Genomic DNA, 24,632 nt, shown 5'->3' with positions numbered 1-24,632 from the left:
GAACTGAACTTCTGTTTCCCAACCAGAAACTAGTTTGTTCTCTATAGACCGAGTCTGTTTTTTTTTTAAAAACTTATGTATTCACAAGTTTACTGTATTTTTCAGATTCCATATACATGTGATACGGTTTTGTCTGACCTATTTCGATAAGCGTAATACCCTTCCAGTCCCTTCATGTTATTGCAAATGGCAGGATTCCATTCCTATTTATGGCCGAGTAATATTCCACCACATATTTGCCACATCTTCCTTACCCATTTTTCTGTTGATGGACACTTGGGTTACTTCTATATTTTGGCTATGGTAAATAATGATGAACACTGGAGTGCATGTATCTTTGTGAACTAGTGTTCTCATGTTTTCCAGATATCTACCCAGGAGTGGAATTGCTTGGCCATATGGCAGTTCTATTTTTAGGGTTTTTTTAGGAACTTCCATACTGTTCCACAGTGGCTACACCAATTTATGGGGTTGACAGAAAAGTTCATTTGAGTTGTGCCAGCGGTTAAAGCGTCTGCCTCCAATGCGGGAGACCCGGGTTCGATCCCTGGGTCAGGAAGATCCCCTGGAGAAGGAAATGGCACCCTACTCCAGTATTCTTGCCTGCCTCCCATGGACGGGGCAGCCTGGTGGGCCACAGTCCGCGAGGTTGCAGAGTCGGACACGACTGAATGATAGCCAGCCCAATATGGCTACCCACTCCAGCGTTCTTGCCTGGAGAATCCCAGAGGCGGGGGGAGCCTGGTGGGCTGACGTCTATGGGGTCGCAGCACAGTATGTTCCTATCAACAGTGTACAAGGGTTCCTTTTTCTCTATATCCTCACTAACATTTATTATCCATGGTCTTTTTGATGACAGCCACTCTGATATCAGGTGATATCTCATTGTGGTTTCAATTTGCAGTTCTCTGATGATTAACGACATTGAGCGTTTTTTCATGTGCCTGTTCTGATGCACATTCTTTTAACCCTAAAGATTTATCCTAGACAAAGGATCTTTGTCTAAGAGGTAAGAATGTTTTTGTGTCTTTTGTAGGGAAAGCAAGAGAAAAGGGAAGGCTGATGGTTTCTTTTAAACCTAACAGTTAAAAGTGCTTTCACAAAGATGCAGGTGGAGGGTTGGGGTATTTAGATTGCTAAGTCAGACCAACATTGGCTACTTTAAATTTTACATGTTTAATTCGATGCCAAACACCAACCAAACGTATTCATCATCTGAAGAATACTGCATTTCAGCCTTACTTCAGTGGCAGGAACTGGGCTCAATCTGGCATTTTGAAGGTGATCACAGGAAAGAATACGAGAACGGGAGCCTTTTTAAAATGCAACACCCACACTCATCATGTCACAAGACTCCCCATCTAGTGCTGGGACCCACCTCCAGCAGAAAGCCAAAACAACAGACCACTAAGCGGGGTCCAAGGTGCCTTCTATATTTCATTCACACCTCTCCTTTGCCAGGGAATGCTATTAAAACCAAAGAAGAGGAATAAGTCTCCAGAGAGCTACTGAGGCACACTGATAAAACTGGGAGAAGGAAGAAGTAACAGGAGGCCAATACTGTCGCCTGGACTTCCTGGACTCTAAATCCATGGGGAAGTCAGGGGCTCCACAGCTGCTGTCCAGTAAGAGGAGTTTCCAGGTCCTCCAAACTCAGATTCAAATTCACCACCTAAAAATGGGGTTTATCTCTGCCCTGGGCATCTGCATCTTCAGTCGCTCTCATCATCATCCTCAATCTGAAACCGTTTCTTCTTCCGGGTTCCTGGAACTCCCAACTCTGGTGCTATGGGAATGACAGGGATGAGAAGAGAGAGGAGATCTAAGTATGTTATGGAGAAGGAGGATGGTAGCATTTATCTTCTGGACTGGAGAGAAGAGTGCTAGAGGTCAGAAGAAAAAGCAGGTCCCGACCAGACTCCCACCTTTATCTTCCTCCTGCTCCTCATCGCTGTCCAGCAGTTGTCGCTTCTTGGGTGCCATTATCAGCTGTTCTTTCCCACCATTGGTCCCTTCCTCTGAAACAACCACAAGAGGCATGAAATTAGGGAACTAGGTTCTTGTAGTCTCAGAAGTCTTGTAGACACTCTCGATCGATATGGCCAGCACGCAGTAAGTATACAATAGATAAGTGGTCCTGGTATTACCCTCTGGCGACACCAGGCCTGCTTTCTTTTTCCGGGCTAACAGGAGGGTCCTCAGGGCATGTGCTCGGTGCTCCTTTTGGTGCTCCTCCTCTTGCTGATGCTCCTCTTCCTGTTGGTGCTCCTCTTCTAGGCCTGGCTCCCCAGGGACCTTAGATTCTAATCCTAACTGAAGCTTTTCCTCCTCTTCTGCTTGGCTCAAGGAAGCTGCCATCCTCCGGAGCTGGGTGGGACTCAGTTTGGCTGGAATTCGCCAGAAGGTTTCCTACAGGCACAAAGGAGTTGAAAGCAGGAGCAATGGGAAAGGAGAAGCCTCTAGCTCACCAGATTTTGATATTACTCACTGAATACATATGAACCTCCATTGGTGAAGCGCCACAAAGGTTGTGAACTCTCATTGCGTATTGATCCAGTCTATGCCCAGTGTCTAGCACAGGGCCAGAGAATATAGTTGTTAATTACTTAAGTAAATGAATGGATTCTGGGGATCTAAAAGTGAGTCAGATACAATCCATGCTTTCAAGGATCTCACAATCAAACAGAATAAAGAACCAACGTACTGTAACAATGTACTGTAACACCACAGGACTGGGGCTATACTAAGGGAACGAACAAATCACAGCCACCAAAACGATTACAGTTGGCCCTCTGTATCTGTGGGTTTCATATCCATGGATTCAACCAACTACAGATCAAAAACATCAGGGAAAGAAACGAAAAATTCCAAAAAGGTCCAAAACCAAAACTTGAACCTGCTGCACACTGACAGCCATGTACATAGCATTTATATTGTATTAGTTATGACAAGTAATCTATAGAGACTATATGCAAAGATTATACACAAATACGATGCCATTTTATATTAGAGACTTGAGTATCTGGTGAATTTTGGTAGGGAGTGTGGTTGAAGGAGTGAAAGAGACTGCTTTCCTGAGGAAGTGACAGCTGAACTAAAACTCTTAAGGTCGGGTGGATTGTTCATCAGGAAGATGGGGGATCGGCCACCTGTGTATGTGGTTGGAACGTTCCAATAGGGGGAACTGGCATGATTGACTGTTTACAGGTATGAAAAAGTCTGTTTGGAGGATGGAAAGAGCTCAGGATGACTACAGTACGAGGCAGGTGTTGGGTGGCATGATTGTGAGGCTGCAAAGCTTGGCCAAGGCCAGATACATCACTCAGAGGCTGTGGACTTTGTCCTGCAAACAGTGGGGAACACCAAGTGCTCTGATCAGGGGAGTGATATAATCAAAACTATATTTTAGAAAGGTAACTTGGAAGCAGTGTGGAAGATGGACTTAGGAGAAGAGAAGATAGGCGAGGAGAAGATTAGCAGGACAGCTGCTGCAGGAGTCATGGTCAGAGATGACAGGGAGTGAGGAGAAGATGTGTCTTAAAGAGGCAACAGCATGCTTGGCTGATGCCGTAACTGGTGTATTTACCTGTCCAGAGGCAGGAGGCCGAACCCCTAGCTTTTGCAACAGCTGTTGAAACTGTTCACTTTCCATCGCTTCCTCATTTTCTTCTGTCAGTGGCACCAACGGAACTGCCTGAGAGCAGCCTAGGACAGGACCCGGTCACATGGTGAAGATGTGAAGAAAGAACTGGCCCTCCAGCCCATGGCAGGTCCCCAGCAGCCTCCAGACCCCAGTCCTCCTGAATCTGTCACTTATTCACTCACCAGCCTCTTCCCGATCATCTGCTGCTCTGATAAGGCAGTTCTGGAGCCAGAGGAGGGGAGCAGAAAAGCCTGAGGGAATGTGGAAACTCACAACTGGTCCATACAACCAACCCCGCCATCTGAGACATCTCTCCCAACCAAGCCCTCACCTTCCTGGTGCAGACTTTGCCCAAGGTATTCAGCTGAAAGGACGGAGCCACCCTGGGCTTGCTCTGCTTCTGAGCCTTCTTCTTTCTCTTCGTCCTCTTCATTCTCTTTCTCTGGCACGTTTTCCTCTTCTTCTAGATCTTCCTGGCAAAAATCGTGCAAGGATTCTTCTTCATTAGGCTATAATTCATTGGGGTGAGGAATGGACCAAAGGAGACAAGATAAGGAACTGCGTGGAGTCCTCTGGTTCCTGACTACCCAGCTGGGGGAACGTATTCAGAAGAGCCTGAGGCAGGAAGAATCTGGGTGGGCTACTTCTAAGGAGCACTGCATGGGGAGAGGGGTGGGAGGGAGGCGTGCCCAGCTGGCAGAGCCAGGGTAAGACTGTTACCAAGCTCGAGGGTGCCAGTTTCTTCCGGCGTTTCTTGTACAGCTCCCGCCGCTCAGCCACCAGTCCCAGAGACAGCAGTTTATCCACTATTCGGGCCCGTGAGCGTTTGGCTGTAATGTTCTTCATGATATTACCCAGGACATCTATAGAGAGAGAAAGTGTGAATAGCCAAGAGCAACAGGGAAAGGCACTAGCTAAAAAAAAACAGAGAACAGTCTTTGGAAAGGGGATAACTCAATTCACTCAAAAAGACACCACACACACACAAAAAAAACAGTATGGAGGTCTTTCAAGAAACTACAAATAGAATTATCATATAACCCAGCAATTCCACTCTTGACTATATACCCGAAAAAAATAAAAACACTAATTCGAAGATACATGTACTCCAATGTTCTTGGCAGAATTATTTACAATTGCCAAGGTATAAAAGCAACCTAAGTGTCCATAAACAGACGAATGAATAAAGCAGACGTAATACACACACAGGGCTTCCCAGGTGGCTCAGACAGTAAAGAATCTGCCTGCCATGCAGTTCAATCCCTGGGTCGGGAAGATCCCCTGGAGAAGGAAATGGCAACCCACTCTAGTATTCTTGCCTGGGAAATCCCATGGACAGAGGAGCCTGGCAGGCTACAGTCCACAGGGTTGCAGAGAGTCAGGTACAAATTAGTAACTAAACAACAATAATGATATACATATATACAGGAATACTACTCAGCCATAAAAAATGAATGAATTTTTGCCATTTGCGGCAATATGGATGGACTTGAAGGGCATTATGCTAAGTGAAATAATAAAGACAGAGAAATACTATATGATATCACTTATATGTGGATTCTAAAAAAACACAAATGAATGAATGTAACAAAAAAGAAGCAGACTCACAGATATAGAGAACAAATTAGTGGTTACCAGTGGGAAGGGGGAGGGGCCAGGGGTGGGGGATTAAGAGTTGCAAGCTTAGCTATAAAACAAGCTACAGGGATGTATTGTACAACATGGGGAGTATAGCCAATATTTTTTAACAACGATAAATGGAGCATAAAATTTAAGAATTGGTAAATAAAAAAAAAAAATTAGTGACTATAGCGAATCATACTATAGTGAATCGTACACCTGTAACTTATATAATTAAAAAAAGAAAAAATATCTTTAAAAACAAACAAACGCGACACCACAAATAGAGCAGGTAGACAGAAAGAAGAAAATAAGCCTTTTTTGGGAAGAGGAAGCAGCAGGAAAAGAAATGGACAGCTTGGCTCTCCTCTCAGAGGCCCCCTGAGCTTCCCCCTCACTCACCATCGGAGTCCTGAAACTCCTCAAAAAGCCGCTGCAGCTCCAGCTCCTGATCCTCAGTCCACAGCACAATCTGGGTTCCTTTCCTATTTAGGGAGGTGTCAGAGGAAGGGGGTGCTCAGGGGCTGCATGGTGGATTCCCCAAATCAGTTCCCTCCAGAGCAGGTGCCACTACCTCTGGAAGTCCTTGACGCTGTCAGCCAGTCCCAGCCGCACCAGGTGGTGGATGACCTGCCTGCGTGTCCGAGGAGCAGTTTTCAGGTGTGCCAAGATGGTGTCCACCACATCCTGACCTGAGGTGGAGGAGGGGTGATGCTGGGAACGGGGATCCCGGGGCCCTGGCTGCCTTCCTCCCCGCCAAGCTCTTCAGACCTCGAGGCCTCATACCTTCCACATCCTTATGGGCAAGGTACAGTTCCCGAAGCTGGGCCTCCTCCTCTGGGCTCCATCCAGGGAGTCTGCGGCTAGAAGATCTGAGTGGGGAAAGAAGGGGATTGGGGAGGCTGCTGGGTCTGAAAGAGGAGACCCAGGGCCTTCTCTTCTAACAGGAACAGGGCGACCCAGGTGCCTCAGAGCAGCCAGCCAGCAGAGGCCTAAGGTGTGTCTCTTTCCTTTTACTCTCCTTCTATTTAAGAATCCCAAAATCGAACTAAGAGTTTCCAGGTTGGGCCCCTGGAACCTGACACTGCAGGGGCTGAGGGTATTACGAGGAGAGAGAAGAGTGAAAGGAGAGAGCTACCCAGAGAAAGAGGACAGGTGTTTCTGTGCTCCCTTATAGTTTCCCAGCACTTCCTGGGATCAGGCACATACAGAGCCTCTGTGGGCCCCCGACTCTGAGCGCCCCCGAACGCTGGTGAAGGAGAAGGAGACTAGAGTAGGCAGGACACTTAGGCTCGATCCCAGTTTCTCTCTTGGGCGAAATTAGCTAACACGCTTCACCTTCGGGGCTTGTTTTCTCGCCTATGAAAGGGAAGAAAGGTGACGCCACCTGACCCGCCAGGCCCTCCAGCTCTGGCACACTGTACTGGGCCACCCCACCCCCACCCCCCACCAGGCCCACCATGCTGTCCTCAAGCTCACCCGCCATCCAGGGTGCCGTAGCCCTCAGTCATCTCTCGAACCACAGCGGTGTTCTTCCAGAACAGCAGCTCCACAAAGGCTTTCTGGTTGACAGCAGCCAAAGCGAAGAACTTGCCCAGGATATACTTGGCAAAAGTCACCAGCTCCTGTGGGAGAGGGAGGCTGCTGTTAGGCCCGTGGCCACACGTACATAAACACAGGCCTCCAGGTATCGTCTCTAGACCTGCTCCCAGCTGGTGCTTCTCGCTCGGCCTCTCCTATCCTTCCCCATGCCACTCCTTCAAGCTGCCTGCCTGCGTCTGCATTATTCTCTCATGGCTCAGCCCTGACAGCCCGTAGGGCACTCTACCTCTCAGCCTTTTTCCCCAGGACTTCCCTAGGCCTCCAGACCCCCCTTCGTTGGTGCTTCCTCACTTTGTAGGCCCCGGCGGCAGGGTCGCTGAGCAGACGATTGAAGAGGTAGAAGAGGGAGAGCTGGAAAAGCAGGGCTTCCATTTTGAGGTCGTGGGCCAGCCGGTGCAGCATCTTGACCACACAGTGGTTGGTGTGGGCGCTGTTCTGCTTGTAGCTCCGCAGCAGCAGCAGGTAGGCTCGGAGGACGGTTGAGTTTGCAAAGCTGCACCGAGACAAGGAGTGAGAGGACGCAGGTGTGAGAAAGATACAGCTCGTCCGCATGGCACCCCGGTCTCCACCCTCCGGGCGCACACCGTTTCAGGTAGTCCAGAAGGTTAAATTCTCTCTCCGACACCTGGACCACTTCTAACTCTTCCTCCTCCTCCTCTTCTTCGTCGTCTTCCTCTGCCCCTTGTTCCTCCAGCCCCTGCTGGCCTACAGAAAGAGTGAGGATTACCGGGTATCTGCGACGTTGGCGCTAGAGAAGCATGGGAAGGAGAGTGATGAGAAGGAAATGGAGACTCACGGGGAAGCGGGGCCCAGAGGATTTGCTTCAGTAGCTGGATCTCCTCCTCTGGGGAGATGTCCTGAGCACCAAACACATCTCTTTCCGGCCACACCTCCCTGGAACACAGAAAGAAAAAAAAAAAAAGGCTTTTTGCCAGAAGGAATTTGGGCTTCCCTGGTGGCTCAGATGGTAAAGAATCTGCCTGCATTGTGGGAGATTTCAGTTCAATCCCTGGGTTGGGAAGATTCCCTGGAGAAGGAAATGGGCACCCACTCCAGTATTCGTGCCTGGAGAATTCCATGGATAGAGGAGTCTGATGGGCTACAGTCCATGGGACTTCAAAGAGTCAGACATGACCGAGTGACTAACACTTTCAGCAGAGGGAATCTGAATTATAATTTGAGGTAGTACAAGGAATTTAGACTTAGTTTCCAACTGGAAAGAGAATGCAAACTGTCATCTCAAAGATGAAACAAAGACTCTAGGGCAATTTTCCCTCCTAAGCCTCACTGCAATGAAAATCAGAGGAACAAAATGCAAGTAATCTAAATGCATGACATTTAGTTGGACAAATATACACAATGGGGTTTTAAAGCCATTAACAATTGCAGAAATATATCTGATGTGAAATGATGCTCACAATATATTGAGAACTGAAAAAAAAACTATAAATTAGTATCATATAATATTTTGATTTTGTAAAAGAAGGTGCATATGTCTATATATAACACAGAGGGGGAAAACACTCTGGAAGATAACTCAGCAAAATGTTAATGATGGCTATCTTTGGCTCATAGAATTATCTCTATTTTTTTTCCCCCAAGTAACTGTGCTAATATTTTTCAAAAGTGAAACAAAACAAACAACAAACCTCCCTAATAAACCAACCAAAACTTCCCAGGACTCAAGTGCTCCATGCAGAGCTCTTGCACTTCTGAGGGGACTGCTCTCTTTGAAAGTCTGAGAACCCTGTGCCCCAGTGAAAGCCACTCTCTGCCCCCAAAAGCCCAGGGGCTGGATGCAGGAGGATGGGCAGGCAGTGCTCTTACCGGGCAGACCTCAGGAGGCTCAGGGCCTGTGGGGCCTGGCCAGCCAGGAGGCAGTCCTGGATGCGCACCATGGCTTCTGCCCGCTGCTCTTCCACTGGCACCTCTGAGGCCGCATCAAAGGGAATCACAGAGTCCAAACTGAGCTCAGAATCCTAGAGAGGGATGATTCAAGCTATGGAAACAGTGGTGGGGGTGAGGGGATGCCAAGACAGCCTGTCCAGGGCACTAGACTCAAGAGAAGGTTTCTGCAGCTACTCACCTGGGCACAGCACTGCAGCTGCTCGGCCAGGGAGGGCCACATGGCCTCCAGTTCCTCTGGGCTGTAGGGGGCATTACCAGAAGCAACAGATTGATCTAGGGCCTTCTTTTTCTTCTTTCTTTTCTTTCGTTTGTTCTATGGAGAAAGACCTGTGTGAGGACAGCAGGAGAGCCAGAGAGGCCTTTTCCCATCAATGTCCTCTGAGAACTAATTAGTCAGAAGTCTGAATTAATTAGACATTCACGGAGTGACGACTATGTGCTACTTGATGGCGACGGGTAAGCAGCAGTGACCAGCACGCTGCCTTCTCCTTGAGGCACTAGTTGGGGGAAACAGGTAAGACCTAGAATGTGGCTGAGCATAAAATGCCATGGCCAAACACAGGAACAGCATGTGACTCATTTCTTGAGGCAGTGACACCTTAAGCAGAAGTCTAGAGAATAAACAGATTTGCTATAAGGATAAAAACTTCTCTATGAAAAGGCTTTGTAAAAAGGAAAGCATTCTGCAAAAGTACACCACGATTTTCTTCCTCCTGAAAAGCAGGATCTCGCCAAGTCATGGCTGTGGATCAGTCTTTACTGTGGGTAAATAAGATGGGTTATGAGGTCCTTAATGAGATTCATGCTATATTCAAGGAACTTAAAACACACCAAAGGTCAGGAGCATGAGCCTGGATTCCAGCAGGATTTAAGTATGGATGCTAGTCATTTACCAGCAAGACCTTGGACAAGTTGCTTAACCACTCTGTGCCTGTGTCCTAGGTGTTGTTGTAAGGATTAGGGGAAAATCTTAGCACAACATCTGAGACATAGTAAATGCTAAACGCTCAATACAGTACTGAGAATACAACAGAGTTCTGAGTGTAAAAAGACCTTTTAGAAAAGTCTCATTGGTACTACAGGTGTCTTAGGTGGCGCAGTGGTAAAGAATCCATCTGCCAATGCAGGAGACACAAGAGACTTGGGTTCGATCCTTGGAGTAGGAAATGGCAACCCTTTCCAGTATTCTCGCTTGGGAAATCTCATGAACAGAGGAGCCTGGTGGGCTGCAGTCCATGGGGTTACAAAGAGTTGTAATGGATACAAATGAGTGACTGAGTACATTGGTACCACAGCCCCTTTCAAGTTCACTTTTGACTAAGTTTTAAGCTGTAGCAAACAGAAGCATAGGAAAATTTTTACAAAGCAGAGTCCTTGTGTCTCCAGGATAGAAACTCCTTGAGGTTTTCTTCTTGTCCCAGGTTTTTCATTTATTATTTCATTTCAGGCTTATATGGGTAGACACTATAATCAACTTTAAAGACCTGGAGACTCACACAAGCAGCTTGAGTTATTCTAACAGTAACTAATACAGGATGAAATCCCAGATCTCTGACTTCTTCTATTTTTGGCTTCTCTAGGTGGCATGCAGGATCTTAATTCCCACACCAGGGATCAAACCCTGGCCCCCTGTAGTGGGAGTGCAGTCTCAATCACTGACTGCTGGGCAAGTCCCCAGATCTCTGACTTTTAATGTAAGGTAAGGCCCTTTCTATCTCATGACAGTGCTTCTGAAGAATAACCAGGAAATAACACAGCATAATTAATAAATGCTAAAATTATGGACCCCCAGAGTCTATGTGCTTTTAGCACACAGCAGGTGTTTAATAAATGGTTCCTGAATGAAGATGTTTATGGTAGATCAGGAATTAACCTAATGAGAGGAAATTCACAAGGCCAACTCACAATGGCAACACCAACAAAACTCTTGGCCTTAATTGAGAGTATTTCTAACAGATCAGCTTTCCCCTTCCTCTTTATCCTCCAGCTCTTTCTACACCCCTAGGCCACCCCATACCTGAACCATCAGGTTCCCACGGCTCCGACAGAACCGCTCCAACATCTTGAGGAAGAGGTGGGTGGTTTCTACCAGGTCACGAAGGAAAGAGCGGGGCTGGCATCTCTCATCAAACTTGCGAAAGAGAGCCAGGAAGAGCTCTCGGTACTCCATCACGTAGAAAATGTTGTCTGCAAACAGGGAAGAGAAGGGGATGGATGGACTGGTCTGCAAAGCTTGGGGATGGGAGAGACAGGTGGAGCTGGGATGGGAAGGGTGAGGTTTGGGTTGAGAGGCAGGGAAGGCAGGACCAGCGACCAGGCCAGGCCTCACTCTTGATGATGCGGCTGCTCTCCCTCACAGCCTCGTCTGGGCACACATCCATCTCATTCACTGTGGCCAGCAGCTCCTGATATGCCTTCAGAGCCAGGTGCATCCTGCAAGAAGAAAAGAGGTGAAAAGGAGGACAGCTTAGGACCTTGGTTCATGGAAACAGTATCACCCCTTTGCACCCCCACATCCCAAAATAGTTCCATCAAAAACTGAATGACCCAGCCCATCCTTGCTCCCCAGCCTGACCACTTGAAGCCTGAAATAGGGAAGAAAGCACCATCCCGAATTCAGGCATTCCGATTTCCAACCTGGCCAAGATGCCCACTCTCACCCCAGTTCTCCGCCCACTCACCGGCGTGCCCAGGAGGCGGCTTCCTTGCGGTCGGTCAGCATCATCTCATAGTAGTTGGTGAGGTTCTGCTCAATGAAGTGGAAGGTGCGGACACTGAGCGTCTCAGAAACCAGGCCTGGCCGGAAGGAGGCAGCTCGGTTGAAGGCCATGAAGAAAGCCAGGGCCCACATGTAGTAGGTCTCGTCATGCTGTTGAGCCTTCTCCCGAAGCAGGTGGTCCTATGTCCAGGAAACAGAGATCACTCCGTGACCTCAGGGCTTCCCACTTCCTCCCGTCCTACTGCGACCGGGTGGACCCTGGACATCACTGTAACGATATATTAGGGCCCAAATTTCCATCCTTCTCTTATCCTCTCCATATTTCCTTCCCTTTCCTCTGGGGCAACTACTCTATAGTCTTTTTTGTCCCATCAATAACCCACTCCCTCTCGACTTCATCACCATGTCTCAGGAGCACCCTACACCCCTCCCATCTACTAGTCCATGCTCTTGAGCTAGCTTCCCGTGGGCTCCTTGCCAGCCTGCCCTCCCCGCCACCGCCACCTCTCTGCTCCATCTTTCCTAGGCTCTCACCTTTACCGAGCCCATGAGCCGGTTGTAACAGTTTTCCAGGAACTCCGAGCAGAAGTCCCGGAGGAAGAGTCTCACGTTGAGCGCAGAGCGGCGCTGGACAGACAGTTCCCGGGCAGCCTGGCGACGTTTGGGCACCCGTCGGGGCTGCTTTCCCAAATCGGAAGTGTAGTTTTGGAGCTGGGGTAGAGGTTGAGGGGATCAGAGTTACTTCTGAACACCTCCCTCCCTGGCAGCTCTTTCCACATCCTCGGTACTTCAGTTTTCTCAGAAGAAACTTGCAGAAGGTTCTCTCCCTCTAGTACTAAGTGAAGATGCCGGTAAAGACACTGCCAAAACTCTACGCCTCCTACGTCTGCAACTTTCTAAGCCCAAGAACAGAGACAGCTTTACCTCCAGAGATGTTTACCCTTTGTAGGCCCCCTAGTCTACACTGTCTCCCCAACCGCCCCGACGGGACCATACTCACATTGTGGAGACCTTTATGAAAGACAAGGTCCCTCTCCCCAATAGATTTCAAGCCCTGGATGATGTAGGAACCCCCAAACCGAGAATGCCTGCAGAGGAAAAAAAAAACCCAGAAAACCTCCAGGGTGACTCCTCAATTCTGTGGAGGCTCCGTCCTCACTCTCTCAGCAGCACAGCAGAGCGTGCTGTAACTGCAGAGTGCTCCCTGGCCACCACCGTGACCCAGTGTCTGGCCCAAGCCCTGACATTCCGCGGTGCAGGGGTGGGAACACGGGTAGAGCAGCTCTCTGCCACTCACCTGTTGCCTCGCTGCAGAGCTCGAGTCTTCTTTTCTGCCATCTCTCGCTGGCGCAGCACCTCCAGCTCCACCACATCTGTCCTCCGCTCCTGAGCCAAGCGTCCCTGCCCTACTCCTGCCAGTTGCTCAGGGTTCTGGATTTAGAACAAGGAGGGACGAGTCAGAAGGGTAGTCATTCCCTATTCTGAGTTTACCTCCCAGGGGCATAGAAAGACTGAATGAAAATAGGACTGTTGGTGGGACCCTGTACCTAAGACATGGCTACTCCACAAGTGACCTGCCTCCCCCAGACATTTCAGTCATGACTCAAGAGCAATTCTGGCCACACAGTAGAAAAGGACACGAGGGAAGGGATGGTGGCAACAGGTCAGGGTCTCACCTGGTCACGAAACATAAGGGAGATGATCTCCAGCACATGGAGGCTCCACTGCTGCTCCGCAGGTGAGCTGGCCAGGAAGAGGAGCAGGTCATCCAGGCCACTGAGGTGGATTGCCCAGAGAAGCCGGTCATGGACACTGGCGTCATCGTCAATCCGCTGAGCAATGAGGTGGAAAGGGGGCACTCAGTCAGCTCTCCTGCCCTGCCTTGAGGTTCTTCAACTCATTCCTTGACCAAGGTGGCCCCCACCAAGGTCTGTCAGAGGACAGAACAGTGGAAAAGGGGGCTGCTCACCCTAACCAAGCATGAGAACTTAGACAACCCCAGATCACCTTCTCCTGCTCAAGGTCGGCGGGGACATGGAGGACGTTTCTGACCAGCAGCAGGACCCGCTCAATCAGCAAGTTGTCTTCCTCCTGGCGTTCCTCCCAGCCCTGGTCAGAAGGAGAGACAGAGGCACACAGAAGGGTCAGGATTAAAAAGAAAGGAAAGGAAGTGTTCAAGCAGTCCTGAGGCAGCAGGCTCAGTGCAGTGGATTGGACCTGTACCCCAGGGATTGGGGCCGTATCTCCATGACAATGCCCTGCCTGGGGCTCTGTGCGGAGGAGGAGCAGGGCGCTAACTGTACCCCTCGCCCCTCCTCCAACCCCACTGCCTGGCATCTTGGGAAGCAGAGACTCACCAGTTGCAGCAGCTCATACAAAGTTTCACTGAGGACCCCAAATGCCTTCTCACTGGCAAAGGCCTATGAAATAGGGGAGTCGACCTTAAGTAGCCTCCACTTTCTCCTTCCCCACTGCCCTCAATTCTGCCCCAGGGACTCTGGGGGAAAACCTCACCTCTTTGTAAGCCTGCAAGTATGCCAGCACCTGCAGAAAGTGGTGCCGGAAGCTGGGCTCCTTGGGTACGCTGCCAAAACAGAGCAAGGCTGGTTGTGTCAAGTTCACCATCAGCCTAGGGAAATCATAAAGGAGGGAGAGGCTGTTAAGTTTCCTCACCAGGCACCAACACCAAAGGTTGGCACATGATAAACCTTAAAAAGCTGAGGAATCAACAATGAGATCCTGCTGCATAGCACAGGGAACTAGATTCAACATCCTGTGATAAGCCATAATGAAAGAAAATATACAAAACAATGTGTATATATATAGACATACATATATATACACGTGTGTATAACTAAGTCACTTTGCTGTACAGCAGAAATTAACACAGTATTATAAATCAACCATACTTCAATTAAAAAAAAAAAAGCTGGGGAAATCAACCTGATAACAGTATCAAAGAGAGGCTTATCCTGGCGATGCTGGGTGAGGATGGGCAGGAGGTCGCTCTGCAGGATCTGAGCCGATCCCAGCTGCTGCCGCACGTCCCGCGTCTCATCCTCGTGCCTCAAGTAGCGGATCAAGTCCTTCACACTCTCTTCAGGGACAGAATAAACACTTACATGGAACCAGGGAAGCAGCTCCACCCAGGTCCATGTGCCCTTCATACCCATGACTTGAGAAATTCAAAAGATCTTGGTTCAAGTAAGTTTTTTTCTTTTTTAATCTGTTTCCTCAAAAAGGGACTCACCTAAACAATCTGGCTCCTTGTGGTAAGTGTCTCCCTCCAAGTACCCAAGGGCACTACATGTGGCAAGAAGTTCACAATTCATCATGCTCAAGTCCACACATCAGTGGATGAGCCAAGGGACACAGAAATGACGAGGCCTACAGAGACAAGGAAAGATAACAAATGTGGGCTCCTCCCCATAAAAGGGAGAGGGGAGCATGCAGGCCCTGGATGCTTCGGTTAATCTGAACAAAATCCTCAAATGCTTCACTTCCATCGGCACCAACAGTGTTGTTCCCAGTCTCAAGGAAAGCTTTAAGTTAAGGCTTCAACCAAGGAGGCTCCAAGCCTAAGAATTAAGCCATCCCATCCTCTAAACTGGGGCTTCCCAGATGGTGCTAGTGGTAAAGAACCTGCCTAGCAGTGCAGGAGACATAAGAGAGACAGGGCTCCAGTATTCTTGCTTGGAGAATCCCATGGACAAAAAGAGCCTGGTGGGCTACAGTCCATGGGGTTGCAAACAGCTGGACACGACTGAAGTGACTTAGCATGCACGCATCCTCTAAATTGGGTCTGAAACTGTATGTTTCAGAGTCTGGATGACGTAGTACAAAAAAAGGCTGGTCAGTGAAGGGCATCATCACCAAGACTCACCCTGAGAAAGCTCTGCAGCTCTATGAGGGGAACGAGCTTTCCTCTCCCTTAAAATTGCCAGCCCCAGTCCCCTTCCACCTTCCACACACAGTTATGGCTCTTCTGTACAGGAACTGAGCAAATCCAGCTGTGATTGTCAGGTGATCCCACTGAGGATCTGAAATATCCCAGGAGCCCGGAGGCTTCTAAGGCCTTAGGGCTGTGCAGAGAAAGTTCCTTCACTCTCCTCCCCAAAGCTACTCATAAGTTTTGATGATCTCAGTAGAAGCCAGGACCTAACAGGGTGGACAAGAAAGGAAGTAAATAGGAACTAGTTAAACTTCTTGTCCCTCTCCGCAGAAGGACCATCTTCCTTTCCAGAAGTATGCTCCCCTTTATAAAAGTTCTTAAATCTGCATCAGATAATCAAGTAGGTACAGGTCCTGGATGTTTCAGAACCTGACACTAGTAACACACACATACACATGAATATCCATCAATCTTGTCCCCTTATCCCATTCAGCCATACTCTCAGCTTCCTCTAAAAAGACCTTTTTCATATGTCCCACAGAGGTTCCATATGTACCTCTAGCCGAACTCCATCCCTGTTCCCCCACAGGAAATGGGCATGTCCAAAGGACCAAAGATTTATGCCTGCGTTTATGTAACTGGGTTATTTCTCTAGGCTGCTGCTTTCCCTTCCCTGGTGTGTTAGTCACTCAGTTGTGTCCAGTTCTTTTGCAACCCCATGGAGCCCGCCAGGCTCCTCTGTCCATGGAATTCTCCAGGCAAGAATATTGGAGTGGGTCATTCCCTTTTCCAGGGGATCTTCCCAACCCAGGGACTGAACTCAGGTCTCCTGCATTGCAGGCAGTGTCTTTACTGTCTGAGCCACCAGGGAAGCCCCCACTGGTGGAAACATACCATTAAAAAATCAGCCAGGGACAGAAAATTTACAGTTCACTCTTTTCATTTGATTAAATAGAAGCTACTTATCACGTAGTCTGTGTGGCCTCCTCTTTCTCTTCTAGACCACTTAGAATCTGATTATCTGTCTTATGTGATCTACATCACACACACTTGCCCAACCCACCACTTCCTAGATCCATGCCTTAGCTGCCTCTCTGGCTCTCTAACCCTCCAGCTCAGGAACATAAACATACACATTCTTAGACATAGAGCCCCGCCCTGCACTCTCCAAACCTTGCTCCCATCTTCTGGAAAGTCTATCTCCCTTAACTCCAAAAGTTCTAAGCCTATCTGACGTTCACAATCCAGCTCAATGTCACCCAACTCCTCACGAGGACAGGAGTCCACAGCAGGGCAGGTTCTGACAGCACATATCATTCTAAATGGACTGCCTCCTCCAGCACTGAACACTTCTTTATAATTATCTAGAATATCTCTTTTCTTCTCTATTAAATTTTTTTTAAATTTTTATTTATTTGGCTGCAGCAGGTCTTAGTTGCAGCACGCAGGATCTTTTGTTGAGGTGCACAGGCTTAGTTGTTCTGGGCAGGTGGGATCTTAGTTTCCAGATCAGGACTGAGTCCCAGATTCTTAACCAATGGACCACCAGGGAAGTCCTCATACTTTATCTTTGTTTCAATCAGAGCACTTTATTCTCCTTCGTGTTTTCTACTTTGAAAATAATTCTCCCAGTGCCCCCTCTTTGACCCACAATAAAAGAAAAACAGTAAAACCAGCATTCTGGCTGCCTAAAGAACCAATAGAAAAGAAGAAAGGAAATTCTCTTTTTTTTCTTGAAAAGACTGCCAAGAATCAATAGAAAAGAAGACAGGAAATTTTTTTCCTTGAAAAAGATATCTTAGAAATAACAAAACATGCAAGTATGCAAGTAAAAGCATTAACATTATACCCTCAATTGGTATTCTACCCAATTAACATATACCCAGAATGACTGCAGTCATTTGAGCCAGGTTGCACTTCAAAACCACCTTAGAGGGACCCCTCTGGTTGTCCAGTGGTTAGGACTCTGATCAAAGCAGGGGGTCTGAGTCTGATCACTGGTTAGGGAACTAAGATCCTGCACGCCACCACATGAGGCACAAACACAAAAAATCCAAATCATCTTAGAACGTCTGCTTAGGCCCGATCCAAATATTCAGAAACTCCAGGGGCTGAGGTAAATAGGCACAGGCACAGTATTTAGGAAATGTTTGCCAAATGACTCTATGATTGCAAACTGCTTTAAGAAATAACAAAATAACACAAGCCTTTTATGCTGGAGAAAAATCAACATGCAAAGGCAGTTCTACAACTTTATTCAACAGTCAGCAGTTAGTTCTCATTTCTTTTTAGGTCATCTCTTTGATGACCTTCTGGATAGGGTTTTTTTGGTGGTTTTCTTTTGTTTGCTTTGTTTTTAAATTCAGACTGGTATAATGCAGTAGTTCCCAAACTTTTGGATTTCATGGATGAGTCTTTAAGTTGTTTTTTTTTTTTTATAATTTAGGGAGACTAACCTAAGGTTTCAGTCTTTAAATTTTATAACTTAAGGACATTAAAAAAAAAAATACAGGCACACAAACCTCATGTTTGCTGGTAGAGGACTATAAAATGGTGCAGTTGCTGTGGAAATTGGTTTAGCAATTCCTCAAAATGTTAAACACAGAGTTAACATAGGACCCAGGAATTCCATTCGTAGGTATGCTGCTAAGTCGCTTCAGTCGTGTCCAACTCTGTGCGACCCCAAAGATAGCAGCCCACCCAGCTCTCCTGTCCCTGGGATTCTCCAGGCAAGAACACTGGAGTGGGTTGCCATTTCCTTCTCCAATGCATGAAAGTGAAAAGTGAAAGTGAAGTCACTTAGTAGTGTCTGACTCCTAGCGACCCTATGGACTGTAGCCTACCAGGCTCCTCCGTCCATGGGATTTTCCAGGCAAGAGTATTGGAGTGGGTTGCCATTGCGTTCTCCGATTCACAGGTATACATCTGAGAGAAATGAAATGTATGTCCACCCAAAAAACACAAACTGTTCACAGCAGCATTATTTGTAACAGCCAAAATGTTAAAAACCCCAGTGTCCATCAACTGATGAATGAATAAACAAAAAGTGGTATATCTATAAAATGGAATACTATTTGACAATAAAAAGGAGTGAAGTACTGATACATACCATAATATGGATGAAATCTGAAAACATTATGTTCTGTGAAGAAGTCACACACAAAAGGTCACATATTGTATGATTCCATCTATATGAAATACTCAGAATAGGTAAATTCATAGAGATATAAAGTATTAAAAATCACTGGTTGCCAGGGACTGGGGGAGATGGGGGAATGGGGCTGACTGCTAGTAGTCATGTTTATGGCTTCTTTTTTGAGTGATGAAAATGTTCTGAACTCAGACAGCAGTAACTTTTGCACATCTCTGTGAATTGTACATTTTAAAAGGGTGAATTTTACGGTATGTGAATTGTATTTCAAAACAGCTATTATAAAAAACACACAATTACTACACATTCTGTTTTCAGTATTTAAACACGAAAAAAACCCCATGAAAACTGAACAAGGACAAAAATCGCAGGAAAAAATAGTCCTTTAAATTTAATATATTTGATTTTATGAAAAAATTCATTATGCTGTATTTTCACATTTCATCATAGACAGGTGAGAACTTTATCAAACACCTTAGACAAAGCAGACCTGGACATTTAAAAGGAATGTTAGTCAAGTTTCCCACTCAGTTGAGTACTAAGCAGTTGAGATGAGGCAATAATCATCTGAAATTAATACTTGCAGGCCTCAAAATGCAAGACTCAAAGGAAAAAAAGGGCAAAATAGTTAAAATGCTTGTAATTCAAAACAGAAAATTAGCATAATTCTTGAAAACAAAACCAAAAAAAACTTTGGCCCCAAACCCACCCTGCTCCAAGAAGCAGATTTGAGTATCACCAGTATGAACAGAATGACACTTGGCTTAACCTAAACCTCAGTTTTCTTATTGGTACGCTAAGAAAAACAAGTAGGGGGTGGTTCAAATGAGGTCATGGAACTCAAGCCATCTGTGCAGCAGTGGACCATTGGTGGTCCAAACTGTTAGCTGTCTGCATCAAGATTAGTACGAAAACAAAGCAAACGCATTGAGGACATCTGACAGCAATCTGACAGAGCTGGTGCGTGCTGACTCTCATAGTGAAACCATGAACGTGCTGGCCACTCAACCGTGTCCGACTCGCTGTGATCCCAGGGCCAACAGGAAAAATGTCTCTATTCTGTCTATCTTTTTTATGTTACTTCTCTAGTAATTTAATTTTTCTAACAATACTATTCAAGTTTTACTGTTTTATTTTTTATATTAATTAACTTTAAATTTACATTTTTGTGTGTAGGGGATGGGGTGCAGCGCTATGCAGCATGTGGCATTTTAGTTACCTGACCAGGGATCGAATCCATGTCCCCTGCATTGGAAGCACGTAGTCTTAACCACTGGACTGCCACAGAAGTTCCTAGTCCTACTATTTTATTTTTTTTTTTTTATTATTTTATTTTTTTAGTTCTACTATTTTAAAACAGTGCTTTATATGTCAATTATATCACAATAAAGTTGGTGGTGGGAGGGGGAGAAAGCATTGGTCTGCAATAGCTTGGGAGGGGAAATCCCCTGGTCCTTGACCAAAAAAGTCAGAGAAGCACTGATATCATCAAACTGATATTTACTGAGTGCTGAGTACAAAGACTTCTCAAAATATTACTTTCCTCTCCATCTACTGGACTCTATAGGCAGTCATTAAGTGCTGACAAAAGTCAGGGCTGCGCAGGTGCAGTGGCTGCAGTGTTGAAGATATTTAAGGAATTTAGTTGCACAAATAAAACTCATCTAATATAGAAGAAACACTATAAAAGGCTAGTTAGTACAAGCTCTAAATAAGTGATACTGAAAAAAAATTCTGAAAAACTAGGGCTCTTTTCAGGCTGAAGTAGGTTGGTTTTGTCAGAGGTTTTGTCAAGGAGGTTTTGTCAAGAGGTTTTGTCAGAGAAGTGTGATTAGAACTGGGCCTTTGAAGGCTGCCTTAGAATTTAGGCAGCTGGGGGGAGGGAAATTTAAGCAGAGAATCTTCCAGAGCAAAAGCAGTGAGGGAACAGCTATGAATAAAGGAGCTTAACAGGAGAACAATGAAAAGGAGGGTTGGAACCGGCTTTATGGAAAAACTTACTGACAATCGATTTAAGCATTTAGAATAGAAGCCTGGGACTAACTGAAGATTTCTAAGCTGAAAAATAAAATGATCAGACTGGGGTAGAGCAAGCAGGAGTACATATCCTACTATTGTATCACTACACATCACTCTTGTAAGGTCTCAATCTTTTTTCCTTTTATTGCATTCACTCTACAAAAGATCCCAGCCTCAGATCAATGCAACCATTTACTTTCCAGGCTCTTGGATTCAAATCTAGATTAGGATTTGCTGGAGGAAAACAAATAACCCTGCACAATGATACACAACAAATGTGGTCTTCAATCTGGACAGGTCTTCAGCTTGGCCCTGGAGAAGGAAATGGCAACCCACTCCGGTATTCTTGCCTGGAGAATCCCACGGACGGAGGAGCCTGGTGGGCTACAGTCCACAGGTCGCAAAGAGTCGGACACGACTGAGCGACTTCACTTTCACTTTCAGCCTGGCCCAGCATCCTTAGTATTCCTGGTCCTCTCCCTCTTCTCCTTCTGGAGGAACAGCTGTTTCTAACTTTCACCCACTATCCTAAGTCCTTTTACTCCACTGCTTCTCACACCTCTCAGCTGGTGTCTCTGGTCCTTTCCTCTCAGAATAGAAATCAGAAATGAATTCTCTCAATGCTCTCCAACCAAGCTGAAAAACAAACATATTTCAAATGCCCACAGTGACTTTTTTGCTTGGAATCTAAGCTCTCCATTTGTAACAGCTCAATCACTTCTTCTCACGTCTTCTTCCTTTTTACTTTTTGGCCATGCCATGTGGGTTCTTAGTTCCTCGACCAGGGATTGAACCTGCACCCCCTGCATTGGAAGCTCAAAGTCTTAACCACTGGACCGCCAGGGAAGTCCCTGATCAATCACTTCTTATCCCTCAGTTGGTTCTTCCTCATTTGTTTCCAACATTCTCTTTACACTGGTTCCATTCCCATATAAGTTGCTCAAAGCTCTTTCATCTTAGGAGGAGGGAAAATCCAATAAAGCTAAAACCAAAAGACCAAAACTTTCCTCAAACCCATCCTGTTTGGAGAAGGCTGTTCCTCCTCTACTCAAGTGATGATGCTCCTTAGGCCTGCATCTTTTTATGTATGTATGGCTGCAAGGCTTGCGGGATCTCAGTCAGGGCTTGAACACTGGACATGGTAGTGAAAGCCTGGAATCCTAACTACTAGGCCATGGGGGACTCCTTAGCCTACACCTTTAGTCCTCTTCCTGTCTCACTCTACATAGCTCCTTGGGCAAACTCATCCACTCCCACATCTTCAACTACCATTTCTGAGCCATTAGTCAGCAAATCCGTTATCTCCTGCCACTTTGAACTCGCTGGTGCCAGTCCCACAAATGAATAGCCATCTCCATCTTCTCAAATCTTCACACTTAATATGCCCAGCATGGAACATCTTTTCCCTTGGTTGTCTTTACTTCTCTGTTGGATTTCTCAGCAATTGACACAATCTACTCAGTTATTCACATAAGAAACCTAGAAGTCATTCTAAATACCTTCAGTCACTCACTCAAGCTAATTTTACTTCCGTATGCTCTTCTTTCTGGCCCTTGTCTATCCCCATTACTACTGCCTCGCTTCAGGTCCCGAGTATCTCCTGCTTAGATTACTCAACTGCTACCTAGCCTCTTTCTTGTGTCCAGTCTCATTCTCTTAAATCTATCCATAATACAGTTACCAGGTCTGGCCATTTAACCACACTGCTAAAAACCTTTCAACGACTACATAAGAAATTCATAGTAATTGTCTCTGGGGAGAACTGGGGGACCTAGGTCAGGAGAAATAGTTACCTTTCTCTTCAGTACTGTTTGAATTGTTTACCTTCAGCATGCGCTAATGCCTACAATACAAAGTCCTTTATGAACTGTCTGCTAGTTAACCTCTCCTAAGACACTCCTCTGTCAGGAACACCCTTCTCTCATCCACCTAGAGTCTATCCACTCACGTTTTAGAACTCTGCCCAACTGGCACTTCCTCCTGGCTTCTCCATACAGAAAGTATCTCTCCTTTGTGTTTACTTTGTGCCATAAACACTTTCATCATGGCATTTGTAGTTTATGCTGTACATAATACTTAAACAGATTGTTTAAAACATCTATCTCCCTGAATTAGCCTTAGATTCCCTGAAGGCAGGAACTGTTTCATATTCACCTTTGAATTTCAGAGTCTAGTGAGTGAGTCAGAATCTACAGGGAGTGGGGCTTGGACAAGAGTGTTCTGAAAACACTCTCTGGGTGACTCTAATTCAAGCTCCTGTTACCTGCACTAAAATATAAACTCTTTGAGACTAGAAATCTTTGTGACCAGCACAACATAAGTGTAAATACATGCTTTCTAAGCTTAAGTAGACAAGTTTTGAAGTTGAGGGAGGAGAGGTTGGGGCTGGAGATTTGGAGGAATCAGGTTGTTCGGTGGTCTGTCAAGCTGTGAAAGTAGAGAGTTTACTCAAGACAATTCCAAGTGAGCAGAGTAAGGAAGCCAGGGCGGAATTCTCTGGCATCCTGTAACTGCAGAGGGCTCACATCTGTTCCTTCCAGTTCCTTAAGGGCAGAACTCTGTTCTATTCATCTCCATCCATCTGGTACTGAACACAGTGCACAGTCGGAGCTGAGTAACCTTTTACTCAATTTTATAAGTGCCACAGAAAGTATTTAGTCGCAAAGTTGTGTCTGATTCTTTTGGGCGCTATGGACTGTAGCCCACTAGGCTCCTCTGTCCGTTGGATTTCCCAGGCAAAAATACTGGAGTGGGTTGCCATTTCCTTCTCTAAGGGATCTTCCTGACCTAGGGATGGAACCCACGTCTCCTGCACTCCAGATGGATTCTTCACCACTGAGTAACCAGGAAAGCCCATCATATAGAGAAGGAGGTAAAATACTTCAGGGACACAAAGGAAAAAGTGACTACTTTGGCCTAGGAGGGCTGGAAAGAGAGGTTTTCAAAAGGAGAGTCGAGTTCGCTTCTGAAAGAGAAGCTCACTTGGCAGAGAAGTGGCAAGAACTTCAAGTTCAGGGAACAGCTGGAGCACAAGCATCAAAGCATGAAAGACACAATACAGACATGCTTTCCACAGGGCTGGGATTCAACTGCATGAGATGGGAAAAAAAAAATGACAAGAACCTTTAGAAAACAAGCTGAGTCAGAGTCAGACTGCCAAAGGCCTGGACACCCACCTAAGGATTTAAACTTGACCGTGGGCAGCCAAAGAGGAGTTTTAAATATAATCTGAAATGACCAGATTGACTTTTTATAAAGGTAATTATGAGTGGCAGCACGAAGGGCCAAGAATTGAGACTCAAGGGAAGGAGCTTAATTAACGGCTGATGGAGAAGGAAATGGCAACCCACTCCAGTGTTCCTGCCTAGAGAATTCCCAGGGACGGGGGAGCCTGGTGAGCTGCCGTCTATGGGGTCGCACAGAGTCGGACATGACTGAAATGACTTAACAGTAGCAGCAGCAGGCCCAGCTAACAAACCCAAGCAGAGCCTGTAACCTCCATAAGTCTTCTACCAAGGGAAAAGTCAGAAGAGAATGAGAAATCCATTTTATAAAAACTCAAGATTTAAGTCAAGTGACCACTGGATCCCGGCTCCTACTGACCACCAAGTTGCACACCTGTTTTTTTCGGGTCTGAACTGGATGGGAAGTTCAGAAGCGGAAATTCCTGGGAAGCTTCTGTCTTACAGTAAAGGTTCCAAGCGGACCAAGCCGTGCGGAGTGACCGCGGGAGAACAAGGTGGAGTCCCAGACGAGCTGGAAACACCCGGACACCCAGAGCCCCGACTGGGAATTGCGCGTGCGCACCTAAGGCGCGCGCCCCGCCCCCTGCCTTTAAACCAGGTGGCGGGAAAGGGGACTCGGCGCTTCCCAGGAGAGGCCCCGTGGCTACGAAGGGACGCAGTCCACTTAAAGCCTTCTTGCCCACACACTCACTCACCCGCTCCCCGCCGCTCCTCAAGATCCCCGCGGAGCCAGCAGCTCTCACGCACAGTTCCGCTGCTTTTCCCGCCACCACTGTGGGTCGGACCAGACCCTGCCTACGTGGGGAGCGGGGGCGGGGCGAGCCAGGCTGGTC

At 46.7% G+C, this 24,632-nt stretch overlaps 1 protein-coding gene across 3 annotated transcripts; it reads right to left on the bottom strand.

Annotated features, from left to right (window-relative positions):
- Positions 1,158-24,584, bottom strand: TIMELESS (timeless circadian clock). Of its 3 annotated transcripts, none has more exons than XM_013963938.2 (29): positions 24,495-24,584; positions 14,743-14,879; positions 14,436-14,589; positions 14,007-14,121; positions 13,850-13,912; positions 13,500-13,601; positions 13,169-13,324; positions 12,790-12,923; positions 12,493-12,580; positions 12,027-12,203; positions 11,455-11,672; positions 11,103-11,206; positions 10,791-10,960; positions 8,952-9,086; positions 8,693-8,844; positions 7,662-7,759; positions 7,450-7,570; positions 7,157-7,358; positions 6,743-6,888; positions 6,050-6,135; positions 5,838-5,955; positions 5,666-5,748; positions 4,364-4,506; positions 3,975-4,152; positions 3,826-3,894; positions 3,587-3,705; positions 2,148-2,409; positions 1,926-2,018; positions 1,158-1,786 (listed from the first exon to the last, which is right to left on the bottom strand). In XM_013963938.2, the coding sequence occupies exons 2-29, from the start codon at positions 14,825-14,827 to the stop codon at positions 1,713-1,715; spliced, it is 3,645 nt and encodes a 1,214-aa protein (XP_013819392.2). In that variant the 5' UTR covers positions 14,828-14,879; positions 24,495-24,584; the 3' UTR covers positions 1,158-1,712. The 3 variants fall into 3 exon arrangements, with proteins under 3 accessions (XP_013819392.2, XP_013819393.2, XP_005680400.2); XM_013963939.2 differs by having other exon boundaries at positions 3,975-4,116; XM_005680343.3 differs by lacking the exon at positions 24,495-24,584 and adding an exon at positions 24,173-24,319.

The sequence above is a fragment of the Capra hircus genome, chromosome 5, assembly GCF_001704415.2.
Source record: "Capra hircus breed San Clemente chromosome 5, ASM170441v1, whole genome shotgun sequence".
Classification (NCBI taxonomy): Eukaryota; Metazoa; Chordata; class Mammalia; order Artiodactyla; family Bovidae; genus Capra; species Capra hircus.
Note: the sequence above shows the minus strand (reverse complement) of the source record. Positions and strands in the feature narration are given on the sequence as shown.

What these genes read in the sequence shown, in the direction of transcription:
- TIMELESS (XM_013963938.2), bottom strand. Translation starts at nt 14,827, where the DNA reads ATGATGAATTGTGAACTTCTTGCCACATGTAGTGCCCTTGGGTACTTG. An exon ending in TTCATAAAGGTCTCCACAAT is followed by an intron (nt 12,204 to 12,492) that starts GTGAGTATGGTC and finishes CCTCTACCCCAG; the next exon opens with CTCCAAAACTACACTTCCGA. An exon ending in AGCTGCAGTGCTGTGCCCAG is followed by an intron (nt 8,845 to 8,951) that starts GTGAGTAGCTGC and finishes ATCCCTCTCTAG; the next exon opens with GATTCTGAGCTCAGTTTGGA.